Source organism: Oncorhynchus tshawytscha, linkage group LG16, assembly GCF_018296145.1.
Source record: "Oncorhynchus tshawytscha isolate Ot180627B linkage group LG16, Otsh_v2.0, whole genome shotgun sequence".
NCBI lineage: Eukaryota > Metazoa > Chordata > Actinopteri > Salmoniformes > Salmonidae > Oncorhynchus > Oncorhynchus tshawytscha.
In genome coordinates, this window is record NC_056444.1 from 23,771,374 (window position 1) to 23,791,940 (window position 20,567).

A 20,567-nucleotide genomic window follows, 5' to 3' on the forward strand; every position below is an offset into this window, starting at 1 on the left:
GAGCGGTTAGATGTTCTTTACCATTCGGCCATCAGATTTGTCACCAATGCTCCTTATAGGACACATCACTGCACTTTATACTCCTCTGTAAACTTGTCATCTCTGTATACCCGTCGCAAGACCCACTGGTTGATGCTTGTTTATAAAACCCTCTCAGCCCTCATCCTCAACATACAACACCCAGTCACATTCCAAAGGTCCCCAAAGCACACAGATCCCTGGGTCGCTCCTCTTTTCAGATTGCTGCAGCTAGCGACTGGAACGAGCTGCAAAAAACACTCAAATTGGACCATTTTTATCTCCATCTCTTCATTCAAAGAGTCAATCATGGATACTTACAGATGTGGCTGGTTTGCGTGACATATTGTTGTCTCTACCTTCTTGCCCTTTGTGTTGTTGTTTGTGCCCAATAGGGGCGGCAGGCAGCCTGGTGGTTAGAGTGTTGGGCCAGTAACTGAAAGGTTGCTGGATCGAATCCCTGAGGTGACAAGATAAAAATGTCCTGCTTCTGGGCATGGCAGTGAACCCCCTGTTCCCCAATCATCAAAAACATGGATGTTGATTAAAGCAGCCCCCCGCACCTCTCTGATTCTGTGCGGTTGGCTTAAATGCGGAAGACCCATTTCAGTTGAAGGCATTAAGTTGTACTTCTGACTAGGTATCCCCCTTTCCCAATAATGTTTGCACCATGTTTTGTGCTGCTATGTTGTGTTGCTACAATGCTGTGTTTCCATGTGATGCTGCCATGCTATGTTGTCTTAGGTCTCTCTTTATGTAGTGTTGTGGTGTCTCTCTTGTTGTGATGTGTGTTTTGTCCTATTTTAATTGTATTATTTTTAATCCCAGCCCCCGTCCCGGCAGGAGGCCTTTTGGTAGGCCGTCATTGTAAATAAGAATTTGTTCTTAATTGACTTGCCTAGTTAAATAAATAATTATATAAAAATATGACTTGTAATTTATGGTCCAAGTTAGCCTAGATGAATTATGATTGCATTATACACCTGCAAACTGAATTCATATTTCATAATAATTAATATGAGTTAGCTCATACAGATAACTGCACTGCCTAGGTGATGGGTTTAGTGATCCTGTAGGCAAGTAACTGAGGGAACGCAACAGTATAATCAATATCTTGTCTTTTGCTAAGAGCAATTTCTACCAAGGTATATGTACAGTTGAAGTCGGAAGTTTACATACACTTAGGTTGGAGTCATTAAAACTAATTTTTCAACCACTCCCATCCAGACCCATTTGCGACCAAGCTTTAACTTCCTGACTGATGACTTGATGTTGCTTTAATATATCCACATAATTTTCCTTCCTCATGCTACCATCTATTTTGTGAAGGGCACCAGTCCCTCCTGCAGCAAAGCACCCCCACAACATGATGCTGCCAATCCCGTGGTTCGCGGTTGGGATGGTGTTCTTCAGCTTGCAAGGCTCCCCCTTTTTCCTCCAAACATAATGCCGGTCATTATGGCCAAACCGTTCTATTTTTGTTTCATCAGACTGGAGGACATTTCTCCAAAAAGTTGCAAACCGTAGTCTGGCTATTTTATTGCGGTTTTGGAGCAGTGGCTTCTTCCTTGCTGAGTGGCCTTTCAGGTTCTGTCGATTATAGAACTTGTTTTACTGTGGATATAGATACTTTTGTACCTGTTTCCTCCAGCATCTTCACAAGGTCCTTTGCTGTTCTGGGATTGATTTGCAGTTTTTGCACCAAAGTACTTTCACCTCTAGGAGACAGAACGCGTCTCCTTCCTGAGCGGTATGACGGCTGTGTGGTCCCATGGTGTTTATACTTGCGTACTATTGTTTGTACAGATGAACGTGGTACCTTAAGGTGTTTGGAAATTGCTCCCAAGGATGAACCAGACTTGCGGAGGTCTACAAAAAAAATTCTGAGGTCTCGGCTGATTTCTTTTGATTTTCCCATGATGTCAAGGAAAGAGGCATTGAGTTTGAAGGTAGGCCTTGAAATACATTCACAGGTACACCTCAAATTGACTCAAATGATGTCAATTAGCCTATCAGAAGGTTCTAAAGCCATATCATTTTCTGGAATTTCCCAAGCAGTTTAAAGGCACAGTCAACTTAGTGTATGTAAACTTCTGACCCACTGGAATTGTGATACAGTGAAATAATCTGTCTGTAAACAATTGTTGGAAAAATTACTTGTGTCATGCACAAAGTAGATGTCCTAACCGACTTGCCAAAACTATAGTTTGTTAACAAGAAATTTGTGTAGTGGTTGAAAAATGAGTTTTAATGAGTGTATGTGTATGTAAACTTCCGACTTCAACTGTATAATATTCAGATGAAGCTGCTGCTTGCCCCTCCGGGGTGAAATCGCTCCATGTGATTTCCTAGCCTAGTTCCTGATCCGTTGGTACTGTCAAGGACCAGGCTATTCCTTATGGAGGAGAGAAAATCTGATCTGCTGTAGAGTAAAGGGGAAGTGAAGCCTGAAGCTCGAGACTCCCATCCTCTCAGTGACTTCGTCCCAAATGGCTCCCTTTTCCATATATAGTGCACTACTTTTGTCCAGTGCCATCTAGTGGATCGGTGCCATTTGGGATGCTACCAAAGCGTTCCAGAGGAGCAGCCTGAGTAAGGCTCTTGCCAGAATTACAAATCTTTCATTCCAAATAAGTACTCACTATGTGGTCGATATCTGTGCAGCGCTCAGGCGACCCCCTTCGAACACGACGTCTGTCTCTGAGGCACTACTTCCATTACTACAGTAATTCTCAGGCTGCGTGTAGCAGTATGTAGGCTTGGCACTTGATGACTGACTATTGATTTATGTGGAATTGTATGAAATGTGACATTGTATGACATGTGTTACCCTTCCTTGTATCAGGATGGTGCACTTGATCAGAAGACCCCAGAAGCCCTTTTTCTTGGCCCCTCGCCGCTGCAGTGACTACTACCCAATAGTTGCCTCTGTTTTTCAGTGTAATATACTGTAACAGACTACATTTTTTTACTGAACTGTAAATTAACAGCCTCTGCAGAACGCATGGTTTTATATGGGAGAGAGACTATAATATTGTGGCTTGACACTAAAAAGAGCATGGACCTGCAATAACTGTATCAACATAACATTTTCATTCAAAAGAGACTGTGAATGGACTAGACTGCCATATTATCACAGGGTTACATGGGGGAACAGGTGTTTAGTTGGCTTATGTTCTACAAAGCCCATAGAGGATCTAGAATGTAAATAGGAGAAATGGGAAGGGCAGGTAGACAGAGTTTTTCAACCTTAATGCATTCTCTTTGGTAGGTAATATGATTGAAGTCTGTGCTGGGGTCGCCTGATGGGAGGAGACAGAAACGTGTCAACCCTGGTAGAGGCTGATACCTCTCTGGAGAATGTGGGTGAAAGGTTACCTTGGTCAGAGTTCAAACATATCGTCAGAAAATAAGTGTGTTCTGTCGTCCTCTGAATGAACTCCACATACAGAGTAGTAATTTGCTGTATATTTTATTTCATAGAGTTAAGTTTGATAAGTGCTGTGATTTTACAGTATGTCTTTGTTTTATAAGGATACTTGAGTTGCTCATAGATGCGTTTCGTAAAGGCACGTAATGTAACAATGACTTTCCCACTTGAACCTTGGCACAGACAGCAGAGTCGTAAAAAAGGTACCTGAGCTTTACATTGAACATACCCTGTCTTTGTACACCTCTGGTGTAATAGGTGAAAGGTCATTGACATCCACTGGTACAGAGTACAGAACTCAAGAACACACGTGACTTTACCTTTCTTTCCATGTTAATCATTAAATCAAGAGACAGACTAAGAGAAGTTTTATAGTTGGACTGTAAATACGTCCAGGTGATACATTTAGGTGAAATTGTGTATATATGTATTTTTACTAAATGTCTTGTTTTCATCTAATTGTAATATTCATATATGTAGCTAATTTATTACATTCCAAATATACTATTATATGCTAATTTGATCACTTAAATTGATTGTCTAGCGGCTAGCCTGTCTATTGTTCTGTCTTGTCTTCTGACATGGCTCAATAAAGGAAGTTAACTGAAACCACAATACTGCTTCCTCTATAGGAACAGTTCTAAAGAGAACAAATGGAAATCTTCTTCCTGTTACAGCGTGTGACACACTGACCAACTGCTCAACTGTTCGTTTTCTTTGTTAGTAAGTCTATTCCTCTCCACTCTGGCATAATGGATAGGTTGTATCTGCTGCTACTGGTGTGCTTACATTCATTCTGGCCTCACTGCCAACCACTGGACCAAGGTACAGTTTTCTATCTATCACTGTTATCTGTAAGTGTGGCTGTTTTCCATTATCAATTTGAAATTAGACTGTAAAGTAATTGTACCAAAGACTCATCTGTTTTTGGTTCAATCACATGAGATAGTATGAAATAAAAAGTAGCAGAAGAATGATGTGTGATTGGTCTGCTGTGTTGGTTATACCTGTCCTTTAGCATCGCTGCGGTTCATTGGGCTGGGGGACTGGGGAGGACTCCCGCTCTTCCCTTACTACACCCTTCATGAGGAGGCCATCGCTGAGGAGATGTCCTGGGCGGCCCAGACCCTGGGACTGGACTTTGTCCTCAGTCTGGGAGACCACTTCTACTATGGTGGAGTGAAGGACGTGGATGACCCACGCTTCAAGGTCAGTTCACAGGAAAACCAAGTTCATAGTTCACACTTCAATACACTCAAAACACAGTGGTAATATCATATTGTAAAACGTATGACACTTTGTTAACTACAAAGGGCAGGCTAAATATATTATGATCCATTCTGTGTTGAGATAGGTGTTGTGTACATTGGTGTTGTGTACAGTATCAAATCAAAGTGTATTGGTCTCGTACACAGATTTGCAGGTGTTATGTCAGGTGCAGGGAAATGCTTGTGTTCCGTCAGTTCAGTAGAATGTCTCGCAAATACAATACAAATACAGAATAATATAAAAATCTAAACAAGAAATAACGATCAAGGTAGATATATTAGTGAGAATATAAATATGTGGTGTGTACAGACAATATAATTAGGAAGATAAAATGGTATGTAGAGTAGTAGGTATATTACGATGAGCTATTCACGGTGGTTCCGTGTTTCTAGCCACCCAGCTTTGTAACAGAGGGAATGTAGTTTGTTGAGTACACAGAGTGACGTAGCACAGATTGACAGATGGAGCTGTATTAAGATGAGAGTGGAGAAGGCACTTTCGCTCAACGAACTCTTCTAGAGCCATCCCACTGGGCACAGACGCCAATTGGAAACAATGTTGATTCAATCAGTGTGTGCCAAGATGGATGTGATTATCTTCTTGTGAATTTTTTTTAAGTGAAGCAAATGCCTGCCCTCTTGTGGTAGCATATTGTAGATGAACTAGTTCTACAGAGCATTGGGATATTAGTAGTTTTGCAGCACACAGGATGATTTGTAACATAATTATGTTAAAATGGATAATAGAAAATTGGAACAAAAAACATGAGCATTTCCACCATTCTTTGTTATTTACTTTTTTAATTGACTTGTTTGTGAATTTGCATCAGTCATTTTCCTGGTTGATAATAATATAATTTTTCTTCCTGCAGCACACCTTCGAGCGTGTCTTCTCTCAACCATCACTCGTTGACATCCCATGGTACCTTGTGGCGGGAAACCACGACCATCTAAAAAATGTGTCTGCTCAGATTGCTTACTCCAACAGATCGGGGAGATGGTGAGCATCTCTAACGGTGCACTAGATGAACTGTGTGTTTTGATTGTTTTCACCACATCCTGAACACAATATTTAGTCCCACTTTAAAAGTACAACTTATAAAGGCTTTATATAGCGTACATAAAGGATTCACAAATCCTCTAAGACAATTTCATGGTATATAAAAGGGTGAAATAAACAATCCCACTAAAAGGTGAATTGCCTAATTGGCACTGTGAATATTTATGACATAAGCTTACAGAGGATTTGTGAAGCCTTTATGCAGTGCTAAAATAATTATTACTGTATGCTATATACTGTACACTGAGTGTACAAAACATTAGGAACACCTTCCTAATATTGAGTTGCACGCCCTTTTGCCCTTAGAAGAGCCTCAATTTGTCGGTGCATGGACTCTACAGGGGGTCAAAAGCATTCCACAGAGATTCTTCCCAAAGTTGTGTCAAGTTGATCTGATGTCCTTTGGGTGGTGGACCTATTTTGATACACACGGGAAAATGTTGAGCATGAAAAACCCAGCAGCGTTGCAGTTCTTGAACTTGACACATTCAAACCAGTGCGCCTGGCACCTATCACCTTGCGCCATTCAAAGGGACTTTGTGTGGACTGATGTGTGGAATTGTTTTAAGATGGTCATACTATGGATCCTTTAGCTATTTGATTGGACAAACGTTTGGACACACCTACTCATTCAAGGGTTTTTCTTTATTTGTACTATTTTCGACATAGTAGAATAATAGTGAAGACATCAAAACTATGAAATAACACATGTGGAATCATGTAGTAACAAACAAATCAACATATATTTTAGAGTTTAGATTCTTCAAATTAGCCACCCTTTGCCTTGATAACAGCTTTGCACACTCTTGGCATTATCTCAACCAGCTTCACCTGGAATGCTTTTCCAACAGTCTTGAAGGAGGTCCAACATATGCTGAGCATTTGTTGGCTGCTTTTCCTTCACTCTGTGGTTCTACTCATCCCAAACCATTTCAATTGGATTAAGGTTGGGTGATTGTGTAGGCCAGGTCATCTGATGCAGCACTCCATCACTCTCCTTGGTCAAATAGTCCTTACACAGTCTAGAGGTGTGTTTTGGGTCATTGTCCTGTTGAAAAACAAATGATAGTCCCACTAAGTGCAAACCAGATGGGATGGGGTATTGCTGCAGAATGCTGGTTAAGTGTGCCTTGAATTCTAAATAAATCACAGACAGTGTCACCAGCAAAGCACCTCCACACCATCACTCCTCCATGCTTCACAGTGGGAACCACACATGCGGAGATCATCTGTTCACCTACTCTGCGTCTCACAAAGACATGGCGGTTGGTACCCAAAATGATCAATTTGGACTCATCAGACCAAAGGACAGATTTCCACCGGTCTAATGTCTATTGCTCATGTTTCTTGGCCAAAGCAAGTCTCTTCTTCTCATTGGTGTCCTTTAGTAGTGGTTTCTTTGCAGCAATTTGACCATGAATGCCTGATTCACGCAGTCTCCCCTGAACAGTTGATGTTGAGATGTGTCTGTTACTTGAACTCTGTGAAGCATTTATTTGGGCTGCAATCTGAGGTGTAGTTAACTCTAATGAACTGATCCTCTGCAGCAGGGGTAACTCTGGGTCTTTCTTTCCTGTGGTGGTCCTCATGAGAGCCAGTTTCATCATAGCTTGATGGTTTTGGCAACTGTACTTGAAGAAACTTTCAAAGTTCTTGAAATGTTCCGCATTGAGTGACCTTCATGTCTTGTAATGATGGACTGTCGTTTATCTTTGCTTATTTGAGCTGTTCTTGCGATAATATGGACCAAATAGGGCTATCTTCTGTATACCAGCCCTAACGTGTCACAAAACACCTGCATTAAGAAGGAAAGAAATTCCACAAACAAGGCACACCTGTTAATTGAAATGCATTCCCGGTGACTACCTCATGAAACTGGTTGAGAGAATGCCAAGAGTGTGCAAAGCTGTCATCAAGGCAAAGGGTGGCTACTTTGAAGATTCTAAAATAAACATATATTTTGATTTGTTTAACACTCTACAATGTTGAAAATAATAAAGAAATAAAGAAAAATCCTGGAATGAGTAGGTGTATCCAAACTTTTGCCTCTTACTGTGTATACATTTTTTCGATATAAAATATTGAATTTGGCCTTTACTACAATTATTATTGTTATGATATATTTTTTTACACATATTTAACCCCTTTTATGGGGTAGGCACAAAACTAACCTCCATACTCCATACACCAGAATTTTCTCTACCAGTTACCTTCAGACAAGTCCCATGACACTAGTGGAGGTGTTAGAGAAAAACAGTGAACACCATCATATTCGTGACAATGTCTCGTTTACACAGTGGGGTCAAATTAGTTTGTAGCCCAAACGGTTTGGTCACTTCAAAACAGAAGTTGGCACATCAGCGGTACCGACTTCAGATGAGTCCCATGACACTTGTGGGGGTCATAGAGCAAAACGGAGAACACCATCGTGCTCGTGAGTGAGAGTCTCGCCTTTCCATAGAGTGGTCATAATAGTTTGTAGGCTGTTCGGGCGCTACAGACAATTTCGTGAGAAATTGGGATGTCTCATGGTAGGACAAACACAGCTCTAGCTCTGCCACTTTTCCCTGCTGATGTAGAAGTGCGATTGAGACGCATCCAATGCAAAAAAAAAGATCTCTATTTTAAACTGATGAGTTTTGATGGGGATTTAATCGACTCTAGGGGGTTTAAATATTTTGTCTTGCCCATTCACCCTCTGAATGGCACACACATAATCCATGTCTCAATTGTCACCAGGCTTGAAAATCATTATTTAACCGGTCTCCTCCGCTTCATCTACACCGATTGAAGTGACATGAATAAGGGATCGTAGCTTTCACCTGGATTCACCTGGTCAGTCTGTCACTGAAAGAGCAGGTGTTCTTAATGTTTTGTACACTTAGTGTATATAGCCTTATTAGTTGTAATTAGTTTAAAGTGGGACCCAATATTCATATTCAACTTATCAGATGCTTTTATCCAAATTGTGCATACACTTTTAGTATGTGATCCCTGTGGGAATTGCCCACTAACCTTTTTGTTGCTTACCAACTGAGCTACACAGAACCATAACGGCTGTGTTCTTCTCTCCTTGTTACCTCAGGAGGTTCCCTGAGTTGTACTATGAGCTCCAGTTCAAGGTTCCCCAGAGTAACGTGTCTGTGACCGTCCTGATGGTTGACACCGTAGTGCTTTGTGGGAACACCTATGAGGGGACCCAGCCCAAAGGAGAAGAGGACCCGGAGGCTGCTGCCAAGCAGTTCGACTGGATCAACTCCAGACTGGCAAACAGCAAGTAAGGTCCATATGGTCCAGTTTCCTGGACCTAGAGTAAGCATAGTGTGTACTTAAGAGCCCGTGTTTGACCTGTTGTGTTTTAGTGCCAGTTTCTCAAATCTAGATTAAGCCTAGTCCTGGACTGAAAAGCCCAATGGAGATTTGACCCTGCTTTTCAGTCCAGGACTAGGCTTAATCTAGATTCGAGAAACTGGCCCTAAAACACAACTGGTCAAACACAGCCTCTTAAGTACACTGTTCAATTACATCTGTCAAACCACTGAGGTGGAACAACTTAACACTTAAATAAAACGTGGATGGATTCAGAGTTTTTCAAGGTTCAGAGGAAAGAAAAGTCTCAGATCTGACAAGTTGTTGTTTGAGTCTCGGGAAAAGAATGTGAAGATTTCAGAGCATGTTTGTCGAGATCCCTGACTGACTAGCCTCCTCCACTCTCAAAACTCCACTCCTCCACTCTCATCACTCTTTTAATCAAGAGACCTTCACTTCACACCGCTACACATACATTCCTCAAGCTGTTACAGTATGAGGACTAGATTCTCCTGTAACAGAAAAGGTTCAGTAAGCCAGACTTACATTATGAGTAACCTTGCCTGAGACAAAAAATTGTTTTAGCTCGCCGAAGTGAATGCCTAGGCTTTAGCTCAGCTGGCTAACACAGTCTTGTGTCTATCTTTTTCTCCCAGGTCAGAGTTCATTGTGGTAGCTGGTCACTATCCTGTGTGGTCCATTGGTGATCACGGCCCCACTAAGTGTCTTGTGGATAGACTACGGCCACTGCTGAAGAAGTATGATGTCACAGTCTACCTGAGTGGTCATGACCACAGTATACAGGTGGGTTATCATGCATGTTAGGACCATATACATACATACAATAACATGGGTTCAATGTTACAGTTTGAATAGACAAATGTTACCATTTCAAAGTCACTTATTTGAACAACTGATGTTGACGTGACTTTCCATACTTCTACCAGTTTATCAGAGAGGATGATGGGAGTTCTTATGTGGTCAGCGGGAGTGGGGCCTTTACAGAAATGTCCATTCATAACATCAACAGCTTCCCGACTTCATGGCAACGGTTCTCCAACGCTGTCAACCATACATCCGGTGGGTTCGCTTACTTTGAAGTCACAGAGAACAATATGACTGTCAGCTACATCCAGACTGATGGGAAATGTGTTTACCAAACAGGACTGGCAAAACGCAAAGTCTGACACAGGCAATGGCATCACGAGATAGTCAACAATCAACTACTGCAGGCCTAATATGCTGACTGTTTCTAAGAGCATACTGTATCTTTAAGCAGTTTACAAAACTGAAAACATCTCCTCATTCTAGTTCAATTAATCTTTTAACTCTGTTTTCTTTTGGTTAATAATTGTCTTGGACTGTTAACAAAAAAAAAAATGAATATGATTTTCTCTGAATTGCAATTATAATGTCATTTTAATGTTTGAATGTGTTCTATTTGTCTTGAAAATCTCCACCCCCAAAAATTGTGTGAAATAATTGTGAGTTGAATGACCTGTAGATGGTGGTGGTTAGATCTTTTTGCAGGAACTATACAAGACTGATGTCTGCTGTGATAAAGATGACGTAACTTGAGCATTCTCACCAGACGTAGTCACATTAACATAACATACCCCACTATTCAACGATGTCTCATATCAAAGATAAACACATTACCACAAATTAATGGTATGACTTTATTATGAAAATGCCAATAAAATCAAACAAGAGTACCGTATTAGTACCAGACTCCACAGTTATAAAAGTGTTTAATTTTGCTTTGATTATTTTACATCATGTTTTATCATCTAACTGTTTGGTTTACACTGAGTGTTCAAAATATAAAGAACACCTTCCTAATATTGAGTTACAACACTTTTGCCCTCAGTACAGCCTCAATTCTTCAGGGTATGGACTCTACATGGTGTCGAGAGTGTTCCACAGGGATGCCGGCCCATGTTGACTCCACTACTTCCCACAGTTATTTCAAGTTTGCTGGATGTCCTTTGAGTGGTGGACCATTCTTGATACACACGGGAAACTGTTGAGCGTGAGAAACCCAGCAGCATTGCAGTTATTGACGCACTCAAACCGGTGCACAGGGCACCTACTAACATACCCTGCTCAAAGGCACTTACAGTAAATCTTCTGTCTTGCCCAGTCACCCTCTGAATAGCACACATACACAATCCATGTCTCAAGGTTTAAAAACTATTATTTCACCTGTCTCCTCCCCTTCATCTACACTGATTGAAGTGGATTTAACAGGTGACATGTATAAGGGATCATAGCTTTCACCTGGTCAGTCTATATTATGGAAAGAGAAGCTGTTCCTAATGTTTTGTACACTCAGTGTAAATATATATTAAATATATATAAGTCAAAATTATTTAGTTTCAACATATAGGCTACTGTATCTACTGATCCCCTAAATGTTTAAAATAACCTAAAATACAAAGATTACTTTCAGAATGGCTACATATAATAAATTAAGCATCTTCATAAAAAAGGATGTATATTATCCTACTAATCTTAATTTCCCATATGATTTAGTATTCAGCAGTCTCCCAAAATCAAGTTATATTTGACCAAAGATTACATCAAGTTAAAACCTAATAAAACACAATAAAATAAGAGTTGGTAGTGTTTCTAAAAGATAATATTCACAGCAGTAGTAAAAGTCACAAAATCAAAAAGGTGGATATTTGCAGCATTGTAAGGAAACAAAATATACACTACAGCACATGTACCATATTCACTGTGCAGTTTCACAGAAACAAAATGGTGAACTCCAGTGTTTGACGGTGGAATGTTGAACTGGGGCAGCCCCTGCAGACTCCCTTTCAAAGAGTAAATCCAGTTAAGTTGTACCTTGTATTCCCAAGCATCTGTCAATGATGCACTCCCTTTTTACACACTTCTTAGTGGCACTCCCTCTTTTCCACTTCTGTTGGCATTCCTTCTGCGTTTGCAGCACACCACTGTGACTCCGATAGCCACTACTATGATCATAATGATAAGTAGGATGAACGTAGCAATCACACCGATCCCATACTCTGGAGAGGAAATAGGGTTGCGAACCGTTATTTGGCTAGACAGTGATTCACATACACACACAAACACGCACAGGGACTTTTCTAGTGTTGCATTTCACATTCAGTCTAAACATTAGTAATTCATTAGCTTATTTTATCCTTCGCCTTCCCATATCGATTGGCCCACTAGGAGATATGATGAGCACCTCTAACCCTCTTCTCATCATTCCTCACAGCGAGTAAGATGCACATGAATATTTCTACATATGTAATACTAGGACTTGGTATTAGCTAAGTGGCTAAGGATTCGATATCCTCAGTACCACAGATGCAAATCTAAACTCCCTTAAAAATATAATGGCATGAATTATCGAGTTACAGAATATATTAAAACAGGGCCAAATTTCCTTTATGAACACAACTTGTCAAAAGGATCAAGGCTGACACATGGGCCATGAATGTATTTTAATTATATATATATATATATGTAACCTTCATTTAACTAAGCAAGTATTTACAATGACGGCCTACACCGGCCAAACCCAGACGATGCTGGGTCAATTATTCGCCGCCCTATGGGACCAATCACATCCGGTTGTGATAGAGCCTGGAATCGAACCAGGGCGTCTGTAGTGACGCCGCAAGCACTGAGATGCAGTGCCGTCGACCGCTGTGCCACTCGGGAGAATAAAAAACACCAACCCTTCACAGTACACCTCAGTAGTACTACTTAGCACGATAATATATACGTACAGTGGCTTGCGAAAGTATTCACCCCCCATTGCATTTTTCCTATTTTGTTGCCTTACAACCTGGAATTAAAATAGATTTTTGGGGGATTTGTATCATTTGATTTACACAAAATGCCTACCACTTTGAAGATGCAAAATATTTTTATTGTGAACAAACAAGAATTAAGACAAAAAAAACAGAAAACTTGAGCGTGCGTAACTATTCACCCCCTCAAAGTCAATACTTTGAAGAGCCACCTTGTGCAGCAATTACACCTGCAAGTCTCTTGGGGTATGTCTCTATAAGCTTGTAGCTCCTTCAGGGTTATATTTGGTCACTTTGTAGCTCCTTCAGGGTTATATTTGGTCACTTTGTAGCTCCTTCAGGGTTATATTTGGTCACTTTGTTGCCTCTGATTAATGCCCTCCTTTTCTGATCTGTGAGTTTTGGTGGGCGGCCCTCTCTTGGCAGGTTTGTTATGGTGCCATATTCTTTCCATGTTTTAATAATGGATTCAATGGTGCTCTGTGGGATGTTCAAAGTTTCTGACATTTTTTTTTATAACCCAACCCTGATCTGGACTTCTCCACAACTTTGTCCCTGACCAATTTGGAGAGCTCCTTGGTCTTCATAGTGCTGCTTGCTTGGTGGTGCCCCTTTCTTAGTGGTGTTGCAGACTCTGGGGCCTTCCAGAACAGGTGTATATATACTGAGATCATGTGACAGATCATGTGACACTTAAATAAAGTCCACCTGTGTGCAATCTAACTAATTATGTGACTTCTGAAGGTAATTGGTTGCACCATATCTTATTTAGGGGCTTCATAGCAAAGGGGGCGAATACATTTTCCATTTTTTGTTGTTGTTTTGAAACAAGTAATTTTTTTCATTTCACTTCATCAATTTGGATTATTTTGTGTATGTCTATTACATGGAATCTATTTAAATTACAGGTTGTATTACAACAAAATAGGAAAAACGCCAAGGGGGATAAATACTGTTGCAAGGCACTGTATAATAATCCCCAGTTTACAATTGGCTCATTCATCCCCCTCCTCTCCCCTGTAACTATTCCCCAGGTCGTTGCTGTAAATGAGAACATGTTCTCAGTCAACTTACCTGGTAAAATAACGGATAAATAAAAAAATACCACTTAGCAGATGCTTTAATCCAAAGCCACTAACAGTACAGTGTTTGTATGTGATCCCTGTGGGACTTGAACCCACAACCTTGGCATTGTTAGTATCCTTACCTTCAAAGACGGACTTATCGTCGCCCGGTGAGCACTGTCTTTGACTGAGCTCTCCCAGCTGTTTGTCTGTGCTGCGGGAGGGGATGTAGGCCTGGACGTTGAAGCAGTAACTCACCCCAGGATCTACATCCCTCTTGTCTAACTCTATCTCACTGCTTGCAGAGATCTTTGTTTTCTAGAGGGAGAATTACATAAAGAAGGGCTTATATTATGTCAGAAATCTATCAAATATTCATAACACATTCATAAAAACATTTGGTTGAGACGTTGATCAATTACATTCAAACCTATATTCATCCACTCAAAAAGACAGCCAAAAGTTTGTTTAATTTCTAATGTTTTATCACAACGCTTTCAACCATTTAAAAGCACAGCAAAGTTCAAAAGGGAATACAATATCAAATATTTTGTTTATTTATACAACAGATGAATGTGTTATCACTTTGCTTGGTCAGAACCAAATGACCTGGATTGCAGTTGAGATTACATTAAAAGTACATGGTGCAATTAATCAATGGCGTTTGATTCTGTGCAGATTATTACAGTAACTGTGAAGATCTTCACAGACCTGCGATGACCTATGCATGCTATCTTGAACATGCTTTATATGATTACATAAGGAGACATGTATAGCTACGGTAGCTCCTAAATGTGGTCATGGATGTGTTACTCATTTTAAGGTTGAATGTTACATTAGTTTGTAAGAGAACCCTTAACTTTGGGCTATTTACTGTATTACAAAAGTTGTATTTATCAAATCAAATGTATTTATATAGCCCTTCTTGCATCAGCTGATATATCAAAGTGCTGTACAGAAACGCAGACTAAAACCCCAAACAGCAAGCAATGCAGGTGTAGAAGCACGGTGGCTTGGAAAAACTCCCTAGAAAGGCCAAAACCTAGGAAGAAACCTAGAGAGGAACCAGGCTATGAGGGATGACCAGCCCTTTTCTGGCTGTGCCGGGTGGAGATTACAACAGAACATGGCCAATATGTTCAAATGGGCCAAGATGTTCAAATTTATCCTGCTTATACCACAGTTGCTAAAGAAAATAATACCAAAGCACACATTTACCGGTAGTAGAAAAAAAATAAAGCTAACATTTCATTTTTATAAGAGATACTTTCTCATCTTTTGGTTGCTAGAGACGCGACCCAGTCGTTCATTCGATTAGTTTTATATTTATGGACGCAATCCAGTTGTTCGTTCTATATGTTCCGTTGCCTTGCTCGCTGGCAAAGTTGTCCCTTGCTTTCTAGCTAGCCAACTAGCTACAGCTAACACAGTCACGATCTCTGTAGCCAGACTACAGCAAAGTAGGACACTCGACACGGTTCATTATGAGGAGATAGCATTGCACAACAAACACTAAGCTAGAAGCTAGCTAAATAGTTTGTTGCTATCAAACCTGCCAATATGATCAAATTCAAAAATACCAGTTTCTGAAAACAACTGGTCTGTGGGAGGATTTGACAGCGTAACGCCACTTGCGTCATGACTGCAACAGTAGGGACTAGAGGTCGGCCGATTAATTAGGACCGATTTCAAGTTTTCATAACAATCGGTAATCGGTATTTTTGGGCGCCGATTTTGCAGATTACATTTTTTAAATACCTGTATTTAACTAGGCAAGTCAACACATTCTTATTTTCAATGACGGCCTAGGAACGGTGGGTTAACTGCCTTGTTCAGGGGCAGAACGACAGATTTTCACCTTGTCAGCTCGGGGGATCTAATCTTGCAACCTTACAGTTAACTAGTCCAACGCTCTAACCACCTGCTCATTGCACCCCACGAGGAGCCTGCCTGTTACGCGAATGCATTAGAAGCCAAGGTAAGTTGCTAGCTAGCATTAAACTTATCTTATAAAAAACAATCAATCTATCATAGCGTGTCCTGCATTGCATATAATCGATGCAACGCTGGGGGATGATTTAACAAAAGCGCATTTGTGAAAAAAGCACAATTGTTGGATGACTGTACCTAACCATAAACACCAATGCCTTTCTTAAAATCAACACACAGAAGTATATATTTGTACACCTGCATATTTAGCTAAAAGAAATCCAGATTAGCAGGCAATATTAGCAGGCAATATTAACCAGGTGAAATTGTGTGATTTCTCTTGCATTCATTGCATGCAGAGTCAGGGTATATGCAACAATTTGGGCAGCCTGACTCATTGCGAACTAATTAGCCAGAATTTTACATAATTATGACATAACATTGAAGGTTGTGCAATGTAACAAGAATATTTAGACTTAGGGATGCCACCCGTTAGATCAAATACAGAACGGTTCCGTATTTCACTGAAATAAAAAACGTTTTGTTTTCGAAATGATAGTTTCCGGATTCGACCATATTAATGACCAAAGGCTCACATTTCTGTGTGTTATTATGTTATAATTAAGTCTATGATTTGATAGAGCAGTCTGACTGAGCGATGGTAGGCAGCAGCAGGCTCATAAGCATTCATTCAAACAGCACTTTCGTGCGTTTTGCCAGCAGCTCTTCGCAAGCACAGCGCTGTTTATGACTTCAAGCCTATCAGCCTAATGGCTGGTGTAACCGATGTGAATTGGCTAGCTAGTTAGTGGGGTGCGCGCTAATAGCGTTTCAAATGTCACTCGCTCTGAGACTTGGAGTAGTTATTCCCCTTGCTCTGCAAGGGCCGGGGCTTTTGTGGAGCGATGGGTAACGCTGCTTCGAGTGTGGCTGTTGTCAATGTGTTCCTGGTTTGAGCCCAGGTAGGGGCAAGAAGAGGCAAGGAAGCTATACTGTTACACTGGCAATACTATAGTGCCTATAAGAACATCCAATAGTCAAAGGTGTATGAAATACAAATGGTATAGAGAGAAATAATCGTATAAATACTATATTAACTACAACCTAAAACCTCTAACCTTGGAATATTGAAGTCTCATGTTAAAAGGAACCACCAACTTTCATATGTTCTCATGTTCTGAGCAAGGAACTCAAACGTTAGCTTTTTTACATGGCACATATTGCACTTTTACTTCTCCAACACTTTGTTTTTGCATTATTTAAACCAAATTGAACATGTTTCATTATTTATTTGAGGCTAAATTGATTTTTATTTATGTATTATATTAAGTTAAAATAAGTGTTCATTCAGTATTGTTGTAATTGTCATAATTACAAATAAATCAATTTGAAAAATCGTCCGATTAATCGGTATCGGCCTTTTGGTCCCCCAATAATCAGTATCGGCGTTGAAAAATCATAATCGGTCGACCTCTAGTAGGGACCAGAGAAATTCATGTTCATCACTCACCACGTTAGGTCATCAGACGTTCTAAAAAAACATGTCTCTACAAAAAAAAAAATGCTAGCTAGCTACGTTTTTCCTCGTTGGACCTGCGTTTTCAAGGTATCCAATTTAGGTTTGTGTGGTTGTTGGTTTAGCTTTTCTGTAAAGTTGTAGCAAGTACGGTCTGCATGTGTAGGTGCATATTGCGTCATGATTACAAGGTGTCCCAATATCTTTTCCAATTTTCCCGATATCCTTTCCAACTGTCCTGGTATCTGGTTTTAACGTCCATTCTAGAATGCCCTTCTAGCCAATCAGAAACAACTATTCAACAATGCTGTGGTATAACACAAAATATCATTACATTTGAAATCAGCCACAGCTTGAAACTCTAGGCCAATTGTATTGTCTATTTTAGTTGAATTCTGGGTTGAATCGAAACAATAGCTGTGGAGGAGTTTGCAAATGCTATATAGGCCTAAATAGCATAATTTAATATATATTAATGATAAAGTATGGTCACATTTCATTTGCTCTGTTAAACCTACCCTTTGGAATGACATATATAGCAACAGTGAATCTATTTTGTTTTTAAGTGGAGATTTTTCAACAATCATTCTCACAATTGCACGTTGGTTATAATCAGTGACAAATATCATAGCTTGGCAGGGCTGGGCTTGGTTATAACCCTGGATAGGAGATGAAAGGGTAGATAAATTCTCCATTAGGAAGTGCTGCCAAGCTTATAGTTATTTTTTTCTGATAGTGGATATTACGTTGAAGATCTGCTGCATTTCATTTAATTATATTCCTTGACTTGCTCCTTTAAAGGAGCTTACACGATTGACGAATGTCCTCTATCTCACTTGGTTCGGCCCCAGGCTCTATTTCTTTGAGGAACTGTAAATATCTAGTGTAGGGCTGCCATTTTTATTACCCTCCCCTTTAAGCTTACCTTGCCCGTGCTTGTTGCTTTCCCAAAGGTGACTTTGTACTGCAGTTCATCAGCGAAGACGTCCCGGATGGTTCTCTGTTGGTTCTGCTCATTGAACAGGGCTGTGAGAGGGTCTTCTACATACAGGGTGATCTTCCTTTTGTCTTTGCTCACCTCGATCTTGAACTCAGGTCTGCCTATAAGCGCTGGAAGGGAAATAACAGTAGAGATTGACATGCTTGCTTGTCACATTTGGAGCCACTTCGCATGTGGAAAATATAGTATGCACTAGTATGGCAGTGCAACCAAAGGTTTCTATAACAATGGGGTGCTTGTCGGGGTAAATGTGGAAAATGTGTATTGATAAGACTATAGACAGGTGGTAGTTGGGTTACTTAGTGTCTTCGTAGGGACAAAATAGTATACAGTAAATGGTATGACATGTAGTGTAGGTGGCTGCGATGCAATACTTACTGTCTTCGTAGGGGGTGAACCTCTCTGAGGTTGTGTGGGGGAACTCTATGAGGTCAGAGTTCACACCACGTAGAGGTTCTGAGAGGACATCAGCAGAGTATATGGCCTTCAGGTCCACCAGAGAGTTGGACAGGTCACACTCTGTCTCCATAGTCCTGATACAGTGTTGGTTCTTCTTTCTGTTCTGACCGATTCTGAAATAAAGAAGATATTTATGATACAGTCACAACATCGTTCTGATACTGTTAGCGTTCCTCTCTGTTCTGGCCAATACTGAAATAGACATAATAGTAGGTTTCAGACAAAGGATTATCATTATCTTCAAACATGTTTTTTTTGTTCTATTTAGGTCATTCATTGGGTCTGGATTGGAATCTTAGTTCAACAATAAGAAAAGTACCAAATATGAATCTTTGACTTGAATCATAGTATTGAGCTCTTTGCACCACATATCACACAAATTGTACTTAAATAAATACCAAATGTGTATTCCTTATTTTGTTCTTGAACTATTCACCAGGTTAAGATGCTTCAATTCCTGAAAATCATTTTAGCGGATCTAAAGTGTAGTCTGATCACAACTTTCCTCACATTTTTCCTGCTCTCCTAAATCTTTCCTGCCCTCCAACACATCACCCCGACTCTTCAATGTCAGAGACCGAGTCTGAGAATAGGTTAGTGCATACGTACCATGATAATGTTATATAGGCACGGTCTTCTTAATATTTAGTGGAGACATAGGCTAGTGTGTGTGCGTGTGTCTCTCTCTGTGTGTGTGTGTGTGTGTTCCGTCTTCCTGTAAATGCAAAAACCAGTAATATCAGTATGTAAATGCTTTACTTACACAGAATATTCAACGGTGTATGAATAGTTGGTGGGTTTAGGATCCCACATAAGCAGTGTTTTGAAGTTGATAGACAACCAAGAAACGTTCTGTGCCTTGGGATAGTCCCCTACAAAAAGAGCAAGATCAGTTTAACTACATGTAATGTTAGACATTGACAATGAGTGAAACATAATTAGGTACAGTGTGCCTTTTCATGAGAGGGTCACAGGGTGCATTGCCTGTACTGTAAATCAGGCTGGTCCCAAGAAATTGCCAACGAATAATTAGGACATAATGGCTTTTAAATGCAGTATCAGCATCATTTGATTAATTCATATACTGCCGTTCTAGTGTACAGTGTTTAGGATTGTAGGCTATATTTTAATTGTTCATGATGTTTCTGACTCACCTGAAACACAGTTTGTAAAAAAGAATGCAGAACACAATGTGGTGAAAATTACCCTTTCCATTTTCAACATTGTATATTCCAACAGGTCAGTGTAAAAACAGCAATCCCGTCGAGGTAGAGTTAGGTGAATGCGGAATTTAGACGCACACAGCAGCGGTGTTCTCAAAAGTAATACAACTCTCTCTTTGTTTAGAAAAATCCCTTTGAACAGGCGCGCGTCTCGGGGGGAATAAATGATGGCGAGATTAGAATGGGGTGGTCGGCGACGATTCACCTCTGATAATTCAGTCTCCTTGTCTCAGCCAGCTATATCTGTCAAACGTACTGTTTAGCGATATAAAGACGCGTGTGTCGACCAAATAAGGATTGTCCGGTTTGTGGTTTCATGCCTGGTGGGATGGGCTTATGAGAGTTTATTGTATTGCAACTTGCTGAATTGTATGTGATGAGAAAATGATCGTAGCCTGTATTTCAAACAGCAGCTGCTGTGTCGCTCCACCAATGTTCGGTCAAAAAAGTATCGACACTGAAACTGCAACAATTTCTAAGAATTACAAGGACAAGGA

The 20,567-nt window shown here is 40.3% G+C and overlaps 2 protein-coding genes across 2 annotated transcripts; one reads left to right on the forward strand and one right to left on the reverse strand.

Annotated features, from left to right (window-relative positions):
• Positions 1-4,041: 4,041 nt before the first annotated feature.
• LOC112215536 (tartrate-resistant acid phosphatase type 5) lies at positions 4,042-10,816 on the forward strand. The gene is made up of 6 exons (XM_024374627.2): positions 4,042-4,273; positions 4,467-4,657; positions 5,589-5,716; positions 8,862-9,053; positions 9,742-9,889; positions 10,033-10,816. Exons 1-6 carry the CDS (start codon positions 4,201-4,203, stop codon positions 10,270-10,272), a joined length of 972 nt encoding a protein of 323 aa, XP_024230395.1. The 5' UTR covers positions 4,042-4,200; the 3' UTR covers positions 10,273-10,816.
• f3a (coagulation factor IIIa) lies at positions 10,751-20,336 on the reverse strand. Its single transcript, XM_024374629.2, has 6 exons — positions 20,002-20,336; positions 19,611-19,719; positions 18,767-18,960; positions 18,314-18,498; positions 14,087-14,261; positions 10,751-12,123 (listed from the first exon to the last, which is right to left on the reverse strand). Exons 1-6 carry the CDS (start codon positions 20,069-20,071, stop codon positions 11,978-11,980), a joined length of 879 nt encoding a protein of 292 aa, XP_024230397.1. The 5' UTR covers positions 20,072-20,336; the 3' UTR covers positions 10,751-11,977.
• Between the last annotated feature and the right edge of the window lie 231 nt (positions 20,337-20,567).

Coding starts and splice junctions, on each gene's coding strand:
- LOC112215536 (XM_024374627.2), top strand. CDS start 4,201: ATGGATAGGTTGTATCTGCTGCTACTGGTGTGCTTACATTCATTCTGG. Junction 4,658..5,588: donor TGGATGACCCACGCTTCAAG/GTCAGTTCACAG, acceptor TTCTTCCTGCAG/CACACCTTCGAGCGTGTCTT. Junction 9,054..9,741: donor TCCAGACTGGCAAACAGCAA/GTAAGGTCCATA, acceptor TTTTTCTCCCAG/GTCAGAGTTCATTGTGGTAG.
- f3a (XM_024374629.2), bottom strand. CDS start 20,071: ATGTTGAAAATGGAAAGGGTAATTTTCACCACATTGTGTTCTGCATTC. Junction 19,720..20,001: donor TTTTACAAACTGTGTTTCAG/GTGAGTCAGAAA, acceptor CTCTTTTTGTAG/GGGACTATCCCAAGGCACAG. Junction 18,499..18,766: donor GTTCACCCCCTACGAAGACA/GTAAGTATTGCA, acceptor TTTCCCTTCCAG/CGCTTATAGGCAGACCTGAG.